At 49.4% G+C, this 18989-nt stretch overlaps 1 protein-coding gene across 1 annotated transcript in view; it reads left to right on the top strand.

The window, feature by feature from the left end:
• The window catches only part of LOC134927077 (kinesin-like protein KIFC3), a 280022-nt gene that overhangs the window by 139371 nt on the left and 121662 nt on the right, over window positions 1-18989 (top strand). Inside the window, exons 9-10 of the mRNA XM_063921075.1 lie at window positions 7897-8064; window positions 8346-8493. Coding sequence (XP_063777145.1) covers window positions 7897-8064; window positions 8346-8493 — 316 coding nt within the window. The remainder of the gene's footprint in view (window positions 1-7896; window positions 8065-8345; window positions 8494-18989) is intronic.

Raw genomic sequence — 18989 nt, 5'->3', positions numbered from 1 at the left:
TGGGAGTAGGAATGGGTGACACGAAGTGGGAGTAGGAATGGGTGACACGAAGTGGGAGTAGGAATGGGTGACACGAAGTGGGAGTAGGAATGGGTGACACGAAGTGGGAGTAGGAATGGGTGACAGGAAGTAGGAGTAGGAATGGGTGACAGGAAGTTAAAGTAGGAATGGGAGACAGGTAATTGGAGTAGGAACGTGTGACTGGAAGTTGGAGTTGGAACATGTGACAGGCAGTTGCAGTAGGAACGGGTGACAGGAAGTTGCAGTAGGAACAGGTGACAGGTAGTTGGTGTGAGAACAGGTGACAGAAAGTTGGAGTAGGAATGGGTGACATGTAGTTGGTATGAGAACAGGTGACAGGTACAGTATTAGGAACGAGTAACAGGAATTTGCATTATGAACAGGTGACATGTAATTGGTGGGAGAACGGGTGACCGGTAGTTGGAGTAGGAATGGGTGACATGTAGTTGGAGTAGGAACGGGTGACATGTAGTTGGAGTAGGAACGGGTGACAGGAAGTTGGAGTAGGAACGTGTGACTAGAAGTTGCAGTAGGAACAGGTGACAGGTAGTTGGAGTAGGAATGGGTGACATGTAGTTGGTATGAGAACAGGTGACAGGTACAGTATTAGGAACGAGTAACAGGAATTTGCATTATGAACAGGTGACATGTAATTGGTGGGAGAACGGGTGACCGGTAGTTGGAGTAGGAATGGGTGACATGTAGTTGGTGTGAGCAGGGTGACAGGAAGTTGGAGTAGGAACGGGTGACAGGAAGTTGGAGTAGGAATGGGTGACATGTAGTTGGTGTGAGCAGGGTGACAGGAAGTTGGAATAGGAATGGGTGACAGGAAGTTGGAGTAGGAATGGGTGACAGGTAGTTGGTGTGAGCAGGGTGACAGGAAGTTGGAATAGGAATGGGTGACAGGAAGTTGGAGTAGGAATGGGTGACAGGAAGTTGGAGTAGGAATGGGTGACAGGTAGTTGATGTAGGAATGGGTGACATGTAGTTGGTGTGAGCAGGGTGACAGGAAGTTGGAGTAGGAATGGGTGACAGGAAGTTGGAGTAGGAATGGGTGACAGGAAGTTGGAGTAGGAATGGGTGACAGGTAGTTGGTGTGAGCAGGGTGATAGGTAGTTGGAGTAGGAATGGGTGACAGGTAGTTGATGTAGGAATGGGTGACAGTTGGTGTGAGAGAGGATGACAGGTAGTTGGAGTAGGAACGGGTGACAGGTAGTTGGAGTAGGAATGGGTGACAGGTAGTTGGTGTGAGCAGGGTGATAGGTAGTTGGAGTAGGAATGGGTGACAGGTAGTTGATGTAGGAATGGGTGACAGTTGGTGTGAGAGAGGATGACAGGTAGTTGGAGTAGGAATGGGTGACAGGTAGTTGGAGTAGGAATGGGTGACAGGTAGTTGGAGTAGGATTAGGTGACAGGTAGTTGGAGTAGGAATGGGTGACAGGTAGTTGGTGTGAGCAGCGTGACAGGAAGTTGGAGTAGCAACTATTAATAAATAATAATGGTGACAACGGTTGACAGGTACTGTGGTTGGTATAGAAGCAGATGACAGGTAGGAACGAGTGACAGTTAGTATCAGTAAGTACAGGTGACAGGTAGTAATAGTAAGTACAGGTGACAGGTAGTAGGAAACGCACAGGTGACAGGTAGTATCAGTAAGTACAGGTGACAGGTAGTAGGAAATGCACAGGTGACAGGTAGTATCAGTAAGTACAGGTGACAGGTAGTAGGAGTAGGTAGAGATGACAGGTAGTATCAGTAAGTACAGGTGACAGGTAGTAGGAGTAGGTAGAGATGACAGGTAGTATCAGTAAGTACTGGTGACAGGTAGTAGGAAACGCACAGGTGACAGGTAGTATCAGTAAGTACAGGTGGTAGGTAGTAGGAAACGCACAAGTGACAGGTAGTATCAGTAAATACAGGTGACAGGTAGTTTCAGTAAGTACAGGTGACAGGTAGTAGGAAACGCACAGGTGACAGGTAGTATCAGTAAATACAGGTGACAGGTAGTTTCAGTAAGTACATGTGGTAGGTAGTAGGAAACGCACAAGTGACAGGTAGTAGGAAACGCACAAGTGACAGGTAGTATCAGTAAATACAGGTGACAGGTAGTTTCAGTAAGTACAGGTGACAGGTAGTATCAGTAAGTACAGGTGACAGGTAGTAGGAAATGCACAGGTGACAGGTAGTATCAGTAAGTACAGCTGACAGGTAGTAGGAAACGCACAGGTGACAGGTAGTATCAGTAAGTACAGGTAACAGGTAGTAGGAAACGCACAGGTGACAGGTAGTATCAGTAAGTACAGGTGACAGGTAGTATCAGTAAGTACAAGTGACAGGTAGTAGGAAACGCACAGGTGACAGGTAGTATCAGTAAGTACAGGTGACAGGTAGTAGGTAATGCACAGGTGACAGGTAGTATCAGTAAGTACAGGTGACAGTATCAGTAAGTACAGGTGACAGCTAGTATCAGTAAGTACAGGTGGTAGGTAGTAGGAAACGCACAGGTGACAGTATCAGTAAGTACAGGTGACAGATAGTATCAGTATGTACAGGTGATAGGTAGTAGGAAACGCACAGGTGACAGGTAGTATCAGTAAGTACAGGTGACAGGTAGTAGGAAACGCACAGGTGACAGGTAGTATCAGTTAGTACAGGTGGTAGGTAGTAGGAAATGCACAGGTGACAGGTAGTATCAGTAAGTACAGGTGACAGGTAGTATCAGTAAGTACAGGTGACAGCTAGTATCAGTAAGTACAGGTGACAGCTAGTATCAGTAAGTACAGGTGACAGATAGTATCAGTTTGTACAGGTGACAGGTAGTATCAGTAAGTACAGGTGGTAGGTAGTAGGAAATGCACAGGTGACAGGTACTATCAGTAAGTACAGGTGACAGGTAGTATCAGTAAGTACAGGTGACAGGTAGTAGGAAATGCACAAGTGACAGCTAGTATCAGTAAGTACAGGTGACAGGTAGTAGGAACCGCACAGGTGACAGGTAGTATCAGTAAGTACAGGTGACAGATAGTATCAGTATGTACAGGTGACAGGTAGTAGGAAACGTACAGGTGACAGGTAGTATCAGTATGTACAGGTGACAGGTAGTAGGAAACGCACAGGTGATAGGTAGTATCAGTAAGTACAGGTGACAGGTAGTAGGAAACGCACAGATGACAGGAAGTATCAGTAAGTACAGGTGACAGATAGTATCAGTAAGTACAGGTGACAGGTAGTATCAGCATGTACAGGTGACAGGTAGTAGGAAATGCACAGGTGACAGGTAGTATCAGTAAGTACAGGTGACAGGTAGTATCAGTAAGTACAGGTGACAGGTAGTAGGAAACGCACAGGTGACAGGTAGTATCAGTAAGTACATGTGGTAGGTAGTAGGAAACGCACAAGTGACAGGTAGTAGGAAACGCACAAGTGACAGGTAGTATCAGTAAATACAGGTGACAGGTAGTTTCAGTAAGTACAGGTGACAGGTAGTAGGAAACGCACAGGTGACAGGTAGTATCAGTAAATACAGGTGACAGGTAGTTTCAGTAAGTACATGTGGTAGGTAGTAGGAAACGCACAAGTGACAGGTAGTAGGAAACGCACAAGTGACAGGTAGTATCAGTAAATACAGGTGACAGGTAGTTTCAGTAAGTACAGGTGACAGGTAGTATCAGTAAGTACAGGTGACAGGTAGTAGGAAATGCACAGGTGACAGGTAGTATCAGTAAATACAGGTGACAGGTAGTAGGAAACGCACAGGTGACAGGTAGTAGGAAACGCACAGGTGACAGGTAGTAGGAAACGCACAGGTGACAGCTAGTATCAGTAAGTAAAGGTGACAGGTAGTATCAGTAAGTACAGGTGACAGCTAGTATCAGTAAGTACAGGTGACAGCTAGTATCAGTAAGTACAGGTGACAGGTAGTATCAGTAAGTACAGGTGACAGATAGTATCAGTAAGTACAGGTGACAGGTAGTATCAGTAAGTACATGTGGTAGGTAGTAGGAAACGCACAAGTGACAGGTAGTATCAGTAAATACAGGTGACAGGTAGTTTCAGTAAGTACAGGTGACAGGTAGTAGGAAACGCACAGGTGACAGGTAGTATCAGTAAGTACAGGTGACAGGTAGTAGGAAATGCACAGGTGACAGGTAGTATCAGTAAATACAGGTGACAGGTAGTAGGAAACGCACAGGTGACAGGTAGTAGGAAACGCACAGGTGACAGGTAGTAGGAAACGCACAGGTGACAGCTAGTATCAGTAAGTAAAGGTGACAGGTAGTATCAGTAAGTACAGGTGACAGGTAGTATCAGTAAGTACAGGTGACAGGTAGTAGGAAACGCACAGGTGACAGGTAGTATCAGTAAGTACAGGTGACAGGTAGTATCAGTAAGTACAGGTGACAGGTAGTATCAGCATGTGTAGGTGACAGGTAGTAGGAAACGCACAGGTGACAGGTAGTATCAGTAAGTACAGGTGACAGATAGTATCAGTAAGTACAGGTGGAAGGTAGTAGGAAAAGCACAGGTGACAGGTAGTATCAGTAAGTACAGGTGACAGGTAGTATCAGTAAGTACAGGTGGTAGGTAGTAGGAAACGCACAGGTGACAGGTAGTATCAGTAAGTACAGGTGACAGGTAGTATCAGTAAGTACAGGTGGTAGGTAGTAGGAAACGCACAAGTGACAGGTAGTATCAGTAAATACAGGTGACAGGTAGTATCAGTAAATACAGGTGACATGTAGTTTCAGTAAGTACAGGTGACAGGTAGTAGGAAACGCACAGGTGACAGGTAGTAGGAAACGCACAGGTGACAGGTAGTAGGAAACGCACAGGTGACAGGTAGTATCAGTAAATACAGGTGACAGGTAGTAGGAAATGCACAGGTGACAGGTAGTAGGAAACGCACAGGTGACAGGTAGTAGGAAACGCACAGGTGACAGCTAGTATCAGTAAGTACAGGTGACAGGTAGTATCAGTAAGTACAGGTGACAGGTAGTATCAGTAAGTACAGGTGACAGGTAGTAGGAAACGCACAGGTGACAGGTAGTATCAGTAAGTACAGGTGGTAGGTAGTAGGAAACGCACAGGTGACAGGTAGTATCAGTAAGTACAGGTGGTAGGTAGTAGGAAACGCACAAGTGACAGGTAGTATCAGTAAATACAGGAGACAGGTAGTATCAGTAAATACAGGTGACAGGTAGTTTCAGTAAGTACAGGTGACAGGTAGTAGGAAACGCACAGGTGACAGGTAATATCAGTAAATACAGGTGACAGGTAGTAGGAAACGCACAGGTGACAGGTAGTAGGAAACGCACAGGTGACAGCTAGTATCAGTAAGTACAGGTGACAGGTAATATCAGTAAGTACAGGTGACAGGTATTATCAGTAAGTACAGGTGACAGGTAGTAGGAAACGCACAGGTGACAGATAGTATCAGCATGTACAGGTGACAGGTAGTAGGAAACGCACAGGTGACAGGTAGTTTCAGTAAGTACAGGTGACAGGTAGTATCAGTAAGTACAGGTGACAGGTAGTATCAGTATGTACAGGTGACAGGTAGTAGGAAACGCACAGGTGACAGGTAGTATCAGTAAGTACAGGTGGTAGGTAGTAGGAAACGCACAGGTGACAGATAGTATCAGTAAGTACAGGTGGTAGGTAGTAGGAAAAGCACAGGTGACAGGTAGTATCAGTAAGTACAGGTGACAGATAGTATCAGTAAGTACAGGTGGTAGGTAGTAGGAAAAGCACAGGTGACCGGTAGTATCAGTAAGTACAGGTGACAGGTAGTATCAGTAAGTACAGGTGGTAGGTAGTAGGAAATGCACAGGTGACAGGTAGTATCAGTAAGTACAGGTGACAGGTAGTATCAGTAAGTACAGGTGACAGGTAGTATCAGTAAGTACAGGTGGTAGGTAGTAGGAAACGCACAAGTGACCGGTAGTATCAGTAAGTACAGGTGACAGGTAGTATCAGTAAATACAGGTGACAGGTAGTAGGAAACGCACAGGTGACAGGTAGTATCAGTAAGTACAGGTGACAGGTAGTATCAGTAAGTACAGGTGGTAGGTAGTAGGAAACGCACAGGTGACAGGTAGTATCAGTAAGTACAGGTGACAGGTAGTAGGAGTAGGTAGAGATGACAGGTAGTATCAGTAAGTACAGGTGGAAGGTAGTAGGAAAAGCACAGGTGACAGGTAGTATCAGTAAGTACAGGTGACAGGTAGTATCAGTAAGTACAGGTGGTAGGTAGTAGGAAACGCACAGGTGACAGGTAGTATCAGTAAGTACAGGTGACAGGTAGTATCAGTAAGTACAGGTGACAGGTAGTATCAGTAAGTACAGGTGACAGGTAGTATCAGTAAGTACAGGTGGAAGGTAGTAGGAAAAGCACAGGTGACAGGTAGTATCAGTAAGTACAGGTGACAGGTAGTATCAGTAAGTACAGGTGGTAGGTAGTAGGAAACGCACAGGTGACAGGTAGTATCAGTAAGTACAGGTGACAGGTAGTATCAGTAAGTACAGGTGACAGGTAGTAGGAGTAGGTAGAGATGACAGGTAGTATCAGTAAGTACAGGTGGAAGGTAGTAGGAAAAGCACAGGTGACAGGTAGTATCAGTAAGTACAGGTGACAGGTAGTATCAGTAAGTACAGGTGGTAGGTAGTAGGAAACGCACAGGTGACAGGTAGTATCAGTAAGTACAGGTGACAGGTAGTATCAGTAAGTACAGGTGGTAGGTAGTAGGAAACGCACAGGTGACAGGTAGTATCAGTAAGTACAGGTGACAGGTAGTATCAGTAAGCACAGGTGACAGGTAGTATCAGTAAGTACAGGTGGAAGGTAGTAGGAAAAGCACAGGTGACAGGTAGTATCAGTAAGTACAGGTGACAGGTAGTATCAGTAAGTACAGGTGGTAGGTAGTAGGAAACGCACAGGTGACAGGTAGTATCAGTAAGTACAGGTGACAGGTAGTATCAGTAAGTACAGGTGGTAGGTAGTAGGAAACGCACAGGTGACAGGTAGTATCAGTAAGTACAGGTGACAGGTAGTAGGAGTAGGTAGAGATGACAGGTGGAGTTACACAGGTGACAGATAAATGTACATACAGGTACCAAACAAAATGACACTCCAGGTAAGTAATATTACTCAGACATTCACCAAGGTGTACAATACTGTATTATTCTTATTTACCCTGTGACGGGATTGGCTGACATGTTTTTCTTATGAGTTTCCTGTGATTCTAGACCTCTCCTGCCCACGGTACACCAGCCGCTGTCTCTGTCATTAGCTGTAGGAAAATAGTTGCTGCTAGAGCTGTAGCTGCATTGTAAATTGCCAACTGTTAGTACAGCTGCCGCAGCGCCTCTTTGCTGGTGACACTGGCTGGTTTCTTCTGACCGCTTACTTAGGATCAGGACAGCTGGGTAGTCGTCAGGGCAATGGGTTCAATGCGGGACAACCAGAGAACTGATTAGAGTGCTAGCTCCTCTGTGTAAATCACAGGTGACACCAGGTAATAGTAGTGCAGGAACCTGGAGCAGAATGATGATTCTCACCCTTTGTAGTAGGGATTAGGAGGAGCAGAGGTGTGCAGCCGGAGGGGAGAAATTGGGGGGTGCAGAGCAGGAACACCCTGTACCATCAGTAAGATACAGACAGGGCATTTCAGCCTAGCGGCACACAGGTATTTACTAAACTGCTGGATTCTAAAGAGCACGGATAGTAAATGCATAACCAGTCTGATTTTTGATTGAGACTGAAAAAAAATCAGTGACCATCCCGTGGGCCTCCAGTGCCAGGCTGCACGAGGGGGGGGACTTGGGCAGTAAGGCCTCCGTGTAACAGGAATGTTTTTGTCTCTCCCATCGCTGAAGTACGTGACCCAAACGGTGGAGTCCCCCAGGCTGCTGCAATGCCTAGAACACGCTGAGGAGAGAAACCGGGCGCTGCTGGACCAAGTCTCCCACCAAGGTGAGAAGTGTCAGCATCTGGAGGAGCAGCTGAGGAGATCCGGAGACCTGACCTCCACCCTGCAGGCTAAGGTAGGAGATTGGTGTTACCAGGTGGTTCTTACACTGGATAGATTCCAGTCCTGCCATTGTGTAGACAATGATGGATCCTGGGGCTGGGTCTTTGTTTCGGGTTTCCTGGGAAATGCTTTGTACACTCCTGCTTTTATCATGGAAAGTTCCTGGGGTTAGTGCACTTATCGTTGTGCTCATTATGGAGAGCTGTGAGATGAAGGATTATTGTCCGTCTGATCCTCTTGCACATGGATAGTGATAAGGAAAATGATCGGCTGCCTCGCTGTTTCTGGGTGCAGATCTCTGCCTACGAGTCTGAGATCGGGAAACTGAAGGAGGACCTGATGCAGGAGATCCACCAGCTGGAGGCTCAGAAGGAAGACGCCATTAAAGAGGCCTCAGAGTGCTCTGAGCAGCATATGGAGGATCTGAAGGACCAGCTTGCGGGTTAGTAGGCGTAGCCGGCCTCTGTCATGACCACTAGGGGTTTTCTGAGACACTGGGATACCTCGGGGGATGACTGATAAATCAGGATTAGGCATGACAGAAATGTTGTCCAAGCCAGTATCTCCTGACATGAGTATCACAGGTAGAGTGCGGGCCGCCGGCCGGGGCACATGTGACTGACAGAACCATGGCTGTTGCTGGACTGGTTCCCAGGAGCTTACCCTTTTGATTGAGATACGCCTCTTATTATTTCCGCATAATTCAGACCCCAGATGGCCCCAAGGGTGGTCCACAAGTAACATTACATTCCTACACCAGTTTTACCTTATGGGGACATGAAGGGAAGAATAGGAGGAAATGTAGAACTATGAGACCACATATGATACGGTATGGGTGCCCCATTAATATGTCAGACTTCTGTGAGCCCTGTTTCCGGGTTATGCTTTCATAAAGAAAACGAAGGAGACAACTGGGGAGGAAACAGGGTACGGGAGTGTTATAATGGGATCACTAGGATTTGCTGATGGGATGCCGGCGGTTAGAATTCCAACAGCGGCATCCCGTCTATCAGAATCCCGACAGCCCCCCAGGAAGCCCCCAAACCCTCCTCTTCCCCCTACCCTAACCCTCCCCGGTGGTGCCTAACCCTTCCCGCCTGATGCCTAACCCTAACCTCCCTTCTATGTGCCTAACCCTAACCCTCCCTGCGCTGCATCCTAACCCTAACCCTCCCTCCCCGGCCCCTAACCCTCCCTGCGCTGCAGCCTAACCCTCCCCGGTCCCTAACCCTCTCTGCGCTGCAGCCTAACCCTAACCCTCCCTCCCGTTCCCTAACCCTCTCTGCGCTGCATCCTAACCCTAACCCTCCCTGCGCTGCAGCATAACCCTAACCTTCCCTCCCCAGTCCCTAACCCTCCCTGCGCTGCAGCATAACCCTAACCTTCCCTCCCCGGTCCCTAACCCTCCCTGCGCTGCAGCATAACCCTAACCCTCCCTGCGCTGCAGCATAACCCTAACCTTCCCTCCCCGGTCCCTAACCCTCCCTGCACTGCAGCATGACCCTAACCTTCCCTCCCCGGTCCCTAACCCTCCCTGCGCTGCAGCATAACCCTAACCTTCCCTCCCCAGTCCCTAACCCTCTCTGCGCTGCAGCCTAACCCTCCCCGGTCCCTAACCCTCCCCGGTCCCTAACCCTCCCTGCGCTGCAGCCTAACCCTCCCTCCCCGGTCCCTAACCCTCCCTGCGCTGCAGCCTAACCCTAACCTTCCCTCCCCAGTCCCTAACCCTCTCTGCGCTGCAGCCTAACCCTCCCCGGTCCCTAACCCTCCCTGCAGCCTAACCCTAACCCTCCCCGGTCCCTAACCCTCCCTGCAGCCTAACCATAACCCTCCCTCCCCGGTCCCTAACCTTCCCTCCCCAGTCCCTAACCCTCTCTGCGCTGCAGCCTAACCCTCCCCGGTCCCTAACCCTCCCTGCGCTGCAGCCTAACCCTAACCCTCCCCGGTCCCTAATCCTTCCTGCGCTGCAGCCTAACTCTCCCTTGTTTCTAACCCTCCCTGCGCTGCAGCCTAACCCTAACCCTCCCCGGTCCCTAACCCTCCCTGCGCTGCAGCCTAAACCCTAACCCTCCCTCCCCAGTCCCTAACCCTCCCTGCGCTGCAGCCTAACCCTAACCTTCCCTCCCCAGTCCCTAACCCTCTCTGCGCTGCAGCCTAACCCTAACCCTCCCTCCCTGGTCCCTATCCCTCCCTGCTCTGCAGCCTAACCCTAACCCTCCCCGGTCCCTAACCCTCCCTGCGCTGCAGCCTAACCCTAACCCTCCCTCCCCGGTCCTTAACCCTCCCTGCGCTGCAGCCTAACCCTCCCCGGTCCCTAACCCTCCCTGCGCTGCAGCCTAACCCTCCCCGGTCCCTAACCCTCCCTGCGCTGCAGCCTAACCCTATCCCCCTTTCTGCAGCCTAAACCTAACCCTCCTCCACAGCAGGACGGCAGTGCATCCCACTGAGAGGACGATTAAGATGTCGGCTGTCAGTAATGTGACGCCAGCATCTCGAGCCGCTTCAGTATCTTGACGCCAGCAATGCGTCCTTCCTCGGGATCCTGGCATCAGTATACTGACCGCCGGGATCCCGTATGTTGCTTCCCATTATGATAAAGAACAGGGGCGGAGACTGAATCCAGGTAACTTGCTGTAAGAGAGGATGAGGCCCATGTGCAGGCTTCGATTGGGCCCCCTGCTCTTTGTCGGTGCAATAGACTCTAACATTGTGCCAGAGTCTGCTGCGCATGTACAGATCTCCGTGAACATGTCACCCACACCGCGTTCCCGGGGACATCTCTATTGCACATGCGCGAATCACCGGAGACATTTTCCCAGTGATTTCAGCAGCTCTGCAGTCAGCACAGGGCCGACGAAGCCAGTGGCATAAGTTCGTCCTAGTCGCCCGGAGCCATGATAAATGTTGGTGCACCCCTACATATACACACACATACCCCATTTAACTATCCGGCACTCAGGGTGAACAGTAGTAGCGTGCTCAGGTACCTTTCCCAATAGTAATATAGATACACATGAAAAGTGGACGGCACTCCCAGTCAGTCATTACAATAAAACAGACATCAGAATACCTTTACAGTACACCTACTGTGCTCCCTCACCCTCCAGCAGGTCTCCATGGAGATGCTTTGGCGCAGCGGTGTGCCGATATATATAAAAAACACACAAACACCTCATTCACTTAAACACACACACAACGCTTTCACTTTAACACAAACGCCTTTCACTTACACACACACATGCCTCTTTCACTCACACATATGCCTCCTAAACTTAAAAACGCACACACCCCGCTTTCACTTAAACACACACATGCCTCTCACACACACACACGCGCGCCTCACACACACACACGCCTCACACACACACACACACACATTCAGAAATGGACACCCCTCTATATATTTGTAATGTAGCGTGTACCCAGACCAGGTGTGTGCTCTGTACATAGGTGGTCATTCCGGGTTGATCGCAGCCAGCAACTTTTAGCTGCTGCTGCGATCAATAATCCACGCCTATGGGGGAGTGTATTGCAGCTTAGCAGGGTGCGATCAATAGTCCACGCCTATGGGGGAGTGTATTGTAGCTTAGCAGGGTGCGATCAATAGTCCACGCCTATGGGGGAGTGTATTGTAGCTTAGCAGGGTGCGATCAATAGTCCACACCTATGGGGGAGTGTATTGTAGCTTAGCAGGGTGCGATCAATAGTCCACGCCTATGGGGGAGTGTATTGTAGCTTAGCAGGGTGCGATCAATAGTCCACGCCTATGGGGGAGTGTATTTTAGCTTAGCAGGGTGCGATTAATAGTCCACGCCTATGGGGGAGTGTATTGTAGCTTAGCAGGGTGCGATCAATAGTCCACGCCTATGGGGGAGTGTATTGTAGCTTAGCAGGGTGCGATCAATAGTCCACGCCTATAGGGGAGTGTATTTTAGCTTAGCAGGGTGCTATCAATAGTCCACGCCTATGGGGGAGTGTATTTTAGCTTAGCAGGGATGCGATCAACAGTCCACGCCTATGGGGAGTGTATTTTAGCTTAGCAGGGTGCGATCAATAGTCCACGCCTATGGGGGAGTGTATTTTAGCTTAGCAGGGTGCGATCAATAGTCCACGCCTATGGGGGAGTGTATTTTAGCTTAGCAGGGTGCGATCAATAGTCCACGCCTATGGGGGAGTGTATTTTAGCTTAGCAGGGTGCGATCAATAGTTCACGCCTATGGGGGAGTGTATTTTAGCTTAGCAGGGATGCGATCAATAGTCCACGTCTATGGGGGAGTGTATTGTAGCTTAGCAGGGTGCGATCAATAGTCCACGCCTATGGGGGAGTGTATTGTAGCTTAGCAGGGTGCGATCAATAGTCCACGCCTATGGGGGAGTGTATTGTAGCTTAGCAGGGTGCGATCAATATCCACGTCTATGGGGGAGTGTATTGTAGCTTAGCAGGGTGCGATCGCTTGTGCAGTCCTGCTAAGCTAAAAAAAGTTCAAGCAGAAGTAGTCTAGCCCTGGACATACTTACCCTGTGCGATGGATCCAGCGATGATGGGCCAGGCTTTGACGTCACTCCTCCGCCCTCCGTTGTCCTGGACACGACTGCGTTTTACTCACCACTCCCTGAAAACGGCTCCAACGGTCCGGATCCGCCCATCCACGCCTCCTTCCTGTCAGTCTTCCTAACGGTCGCCTCTGTGACATGTCTCTCACTTACACACACATGCCTCACACACACACACACACACACACACACACATGCCTCACACACATACCTCTCACACACACATGCCTCTCACACACATGCCTCTCACTTACACACACACACATGCCTCACACACATGCCTCTCACTTACACACACATGCCTCACACACACATGCCTCTCACACACACACACACACATGCCTCACACATACACACACACATGCCTCTCACACACATGCCTCTCACTTATATACACACACACCTCACTTACACACACGCCTCTCACACACACACACACACACACACACACACACCTCTCACTTACACACACATACACACGTCTCTCACTTATACACACACACATGCCTCTCATTTACACACACATGCCACACACATGCCACACACACACACACACACACACACACACACACACGTGCCTCTCACACACACGCATGCCTCTCACTTACACACACATACCTCTCACACACACACACACACGCTTCTCACTTACACACACATACCTCTCACACACACACGTGCCTCTCACACACACGCATGCCTTTTACACACACATACCTCTCACTTACACACACACACGCCTCTCACTTACACACACATACCTCTCACTTATACACACACGCCTCTCACTTACACACATGCCTCAAACACACATGCCTCTCACTTACACACACACACACACACACACACACACACGCCTCCTCTCTTTTACACACACGCCTCTCACACACATGCCTCTCACTTACACACACACACACACACACACACACATATGCCTCTCACCTACACACACACATATGCCTCTCACACATGCCTCTCACTTACACACCCACACATGCCTCTTTTACTTGAACACACAACTTTCCTTAAAAGCACACACACCTCACTTAAAACATTCACACACAAAACACAGTGCTTCCAACATTTATCAAAGCCCCCCCAGCACCCCCAACTACACCTCCCCCACCACAGTGCAGCTTGAGGCCAGTGCCTACCTTTGACTATCATCAGCCTGATGGAGGAACAAAGAGCTTCACTCGGCTGGCTTGCTTAACTGGAAGTAGCAGCGAGCGATCGTCAGCGGTAGACAGTGGAGGAGAAGTGCCCCCTTGAGGTCAGGAGCCCGGCGGAAGCCGACTCCACTGCCTCCCACAGTTCCGCCTCTGGACAAAGCGGTAATTACATACACTACAGCGGAGTAGCTGCACTTACAGAAAAAGACCCGTTGCAGTTACATACACTACAGCGGAGTAGCTGCACTCACAGAGACACACCCGTTGCAGTTACTTACACTACAGCGGAGTAGGTGCACTTACAGAGACACACCCGTTGCAGTTACTTACACTACAGCGGAGTAGCTGCACTTACAGAGACAGACCCGTTGCAGTTACTTACACTACAGTGGAGTAGCTGCACTTACAGAGACAGACCCGTTGCAGTTACTTACACTACAGCGGAGCAGCTGCACTTACAGAGACACACCCGTTGCAGTTACTTACACTACAGCGGAGTAGCTGCACGTACAGAGACAGACCCGTTGCAGTTACTTACACTACAGCGGAGTAGCTGCACGTACAGAGACACACCCGTTGCAGTTACTTACACTACAGCGGAGTAGCTGCACTTACAGAGACACACCCGTTGCAGTTACTTACACTACAGCGGAGTAGCTGCACGTACAGAGACAGACCCGTTGCAGTTACTTAGACTACAGCGGAGTAGCTGCACTTACAGAGACACACCCGTTGCAGTTACTTACACTACAGTGGAATAGCTGCACTTACAGAGACAGACCTGCTGCAGTTACTTACACTACAGTGGAGTAGCTGCACGTACAGAGACAGACCCGTTGCAGTTACTTACACTACAGCGGAGTAGCTGCACTTACAGAGACACACCCATTGCAATTACTTACACTACAGCGGAGTAGCTGCACGTACAGAGACAGACCCGTGGCAGTTACTTACACTACAGCGGAGTAGCTGCACGTACAGAGATAGACCCGTGGCAGTTACTTACACTACAGCGGAGTAGCTGCATGTACAGAGACACACCCGTTGCAGTTACTTACACTACAGCGGAGTAGCTGCACGTACAGAGACAGACCCGTGGCAGTTACTTACACTACAGCGGAGTAGCTGCACGTACAGCCACAGACCCGTTGCAGTTACTTACACTACAGCGGAGTAGCTGCACGTACAGAGACACACCCGTTGCAGTTACTTACACTACAGTGGAGTAGCTGCACGTACAGAGACAGACCCGTTGCAGTTACTTACACTACAGCGGAGTAGCTGCACGTACATAGACAAAACCGTTGCAGTTACTTACACTACAGTGGAGTAGCTGCACGTACAGAGACAGATCCGTTGCAGTTACTTACACTACAGCGGAGTAGCTGCATGTACAGAGACACACCCGTTGCAGTTACTTACACTACAGCGGAGTAGCTGCACTTACAGAGACAGATCCGTTGCCGTTACTTACACTACAGCGGAGTAGCTGCACTTACAGAGACAGACCCGTTGCAGTTACTTAAATTACAGCGGAGTAGCTGCACTTACAGAGACACACCCGTTGCAGTTACTTACACTACAGCGGAGTAGCTGCACTTACAGAGACAGACCCGTTGCAGTTACTTACACTACAGTGGAGTAGCTGCACGTACAGAGACACACCCGTTGCAGTTACTTACACTACAGCGGAGTAGCTGCACGTACAGAGACACACCCGTTGCAGTTACTTACACTACAGCGGAGTAGCTGCACGTACAGAGACACACCCGTTGCAGTTACTTACACTACAGTGGAGTAGCTGCACTTACATAGAGAGACCCGTTGCAGTTACTTAAATTACAGCGGAGTAGCTGCACTTACAGAGACACACCCGTTGCAGTTACTTACACTACATCGGAGCAGCTGCACTTACAGAGACAGACCCGTTGCAGTTACTTACACTACAGTGGAGTAGCTGCACGTACAGAGACACACCCGTTGCAGTTACTTACACTACAGTGGAGTAGCTGCACGTACAGAGACACACCCGTTGCAGTTACACTACAGCGGAGTAGCTGCACTTACATAGACAGACCCGTTGCAGTTACTTACACTACAGCGGAGTAGCTGCACGTACAGAGACAGACCCGTTGCAGTTACTTACACTACAGCGGAGTAGCTGCACGTACAGAGACACACCCGTTGCAGTTACTTACACTACAGCGGAGTAGCTGCACGTACAGAGACACACCCGTTGCAGTTACTTACACTACAGCGGAATAGCTGCATGTACAGAGACACACCCGTTGCAGTTACTTACACTACAGCGGAGTAGCTGCACGTACAGAGACAGACCCGTTGCAGTTACTTACACTACAGCGGAGTAGCTGCATGTACAGAGACACACCCGTTGCAGTTACTTACACTACAGCGGAGTAGCTGCACGTACAGAGACACACCCGTTGCAGTTACTTACACTACAGCGGAATAGCTGCATGTACAGAGACACACCCGTTGCAGTTACTTACACTACAGTGGAGTAGCTACACGTACAGAGACAGACCCGTTGCAGTTACTTACACTACAGCGGAGTAGCTGCACGTACAGAGACACACCCGTTGCAGTTACTTACACTACAGCGGAATAGCTGCATGTACAGAGACACACCCGTTGCAGTTACTTACACTACAGTGGAGTAGCTACACGTACAGAGACAGACTCGTTGCAGTTACTTACACTACAGTGGAGTAGCTACACGTACAGAGACAGACCCGTTGCAGTTACTTACACTACAGTGGAGTAGCTGCACTTACAGAGACAGACCCGTTGCAGTTACTTACACTACAGTGGAGTAGCTGCACTTACAGAGACAGACCCGTTGCAGTTACTTACACTACAGTGGAGTAGCTGCACTTACAGAGACAGACCCGTTGCAGTTACTTACACTACAGTGGAGTAGCTGCACTTACAGAGACAGATCCGTTGCAGATACTTACACTACAGCGGAGTAGCTGCACGTACAGAGACACACCCGTTGCAGTTACTTACACTACAGTAGAGTAGCTGCACTTACAGAGACACAACCGTTGCAGTTACTTACACTACAGTGGAGTAGCTACACGTACAGAGACAGACCCGTTGCAGTTACTTACACTACAGCGGAGTAGCTGCATGTACAGAGACACACCCGTTGCAGTTACTTACACTACAGCGGAGTAGCTGCACGTACAGAGACACACCCGTTGCAGTTACTTACACTACAGTGGAGTAGCTACACGTACAGAGACAGACCCGTTGCAGTTACTTACACTACAGCGGAGTAGCTGCACGTACAGAGACAGACCCGTTGCAGTTACTTACACTACATCGGAGCATCTGCACTTACAGAGACACACCCGTTGCAGTTACTTACACTACAGCGGAGTATCTGCACGTACAGAGACAGACCCGTTGCAGTTACTTACACTACAGTGGAGTAGCTGCACGTACAGAGACAGACCCGTTGCAGTTACTTACACTACAGCGGAGTAGCTGCACGTACAGAGACAGACCCGTTGCAGTTACTTACACTACAGCGGAGTAGCTGCACGTACAGAGACACACCCGTTGCAGTTACTTACACTACAGCGGAGTAGCTGCACGTACAGAGACACACCCGTTGCAGTTACTTACACTACAGCGGAGTAGCTGCACGTACAGAGACAGACCCGTTGCAGTTACTTACACTACAGCGGAGTAGCTGCACGTACAGAGACACACCCGTTGCAGTTACTTACACTACAGCGGAGTAGCTGCACGTACAGAGACAGACCCGTTGCAGTTACTTACACTACAGCGGAGTAGCTGCACGTACAGAGACACACCCGTTGCAGTTACTTACACTACAGCGGAGCAGCTGCACTTACAGAGACACACCCGTTGCAGTTACTTACACTACAGCGGAGTAGCTGCACGTACAGAGACACACCCATTGCAGTTACTTACACTACAGCGGAGTAGCTGCACGTACAGAGACAGACCCGTTGCAGTTACTTAAACTACAGCGGAGTAGCTGCATGTACACAGACACACCCGTTGCAGTTACTTACACTACAGCGGAGTAGCTGCACGTACAGAGACAGACCCGTTGCAGTTACTTACACTACAGCGGAGTATCTGCACGTACAGAGACACACCCGTTGCAGTTACTTACACTTCAGCGGAGTAGCTGCACGTACAGAGACACACCCGTTGCAATTACTTACACTACAGCGGAGTAGCTGCACGTACAGAGACACACCCGTTGCAGTTACTTACACTACAGCGGAGTAGCTGCACTTACAGAGACAGACCCGTTGCAGTTACTTACACTACATCGGAGCAGCTGCACTTACAGAGACAGACCCGTTGCAGTTACTTACACTACAGCGGAGTAGCTGCACGTACAGAGACAGACCCGTTGCAGTTACTTACACTACAGCGGAGTATCTGCACGTACAGAGACAGACCCGTTGCAGTTACTTACACTACAGCGGAGTAGCTGCACGTTCAGAGACACACCCATTGCAGTTACTTACACTACAGCGGAGTAGCTGCACGTACAGAGACACACCCATTGCAGTTACTTACACTACAGTGGAGTAGCTGCACGTACAGAGACACACCCATTGCAGTTACTTACACTACAGCGGAGTAGCTGCACGTACAGAGACACACCCATTGCAGTTACTTACACTACAGTGGAGTAGCTGCACGTACAGAGACACACCCATTGCAGTTACTTACACTACAGCGGAGTAGCTGCACGTACAGAGACAGACCCGTTGCAGTTACTTACACTACAGCGGAGTAGCTGCATGTACACAGACACACCCGTTGCAGTTACTTACACTACAGCGGAGTAGCTGCACTTACAGAGACACACCCGTTGCAGTTACTTACACTACAGCGGAGTAGCTGCACTTACAGAGACAGACCCGTTGCAGTTACTTACACTACAGCGGAGTAGCTGCACTTACAGAGACACACCCGTTGCAGTTACTTACACTACAGCGGAGTAGCTGCACTTACAGAGACAGACTCGTTGCAGTTACTTACACTACAGCGGAGTAGCTGCACTTACAGAGACAGACCCGTTGCAGTTACTTACACTACAGCGGAGTAGCTGCACTTACAGAGACACACCCATTGCAGTTACTTACACTACAGCGGAGTAGCTGCACTTACAGAGACACACCCGTTGCAGTTACTT

Source organism: Pseudophryne corroboree, chromosome 5 (assembly GCF_028390025.1).
Source record: "Pseudophryne corroboree isolate aPseCor3 chromosome 5, aPseCor3.hap2, whole genome shotgun sequence".
Lineage (NCBI taxonomy): Eukaryota > Metazoa > Chordata > Amphibia > Anura > Myobatrachidae > Pseudophryne > Pseudophryne corroboree.
This window is presented reverse-complemented; position numbering and strand designations above follow the sequence as displayed.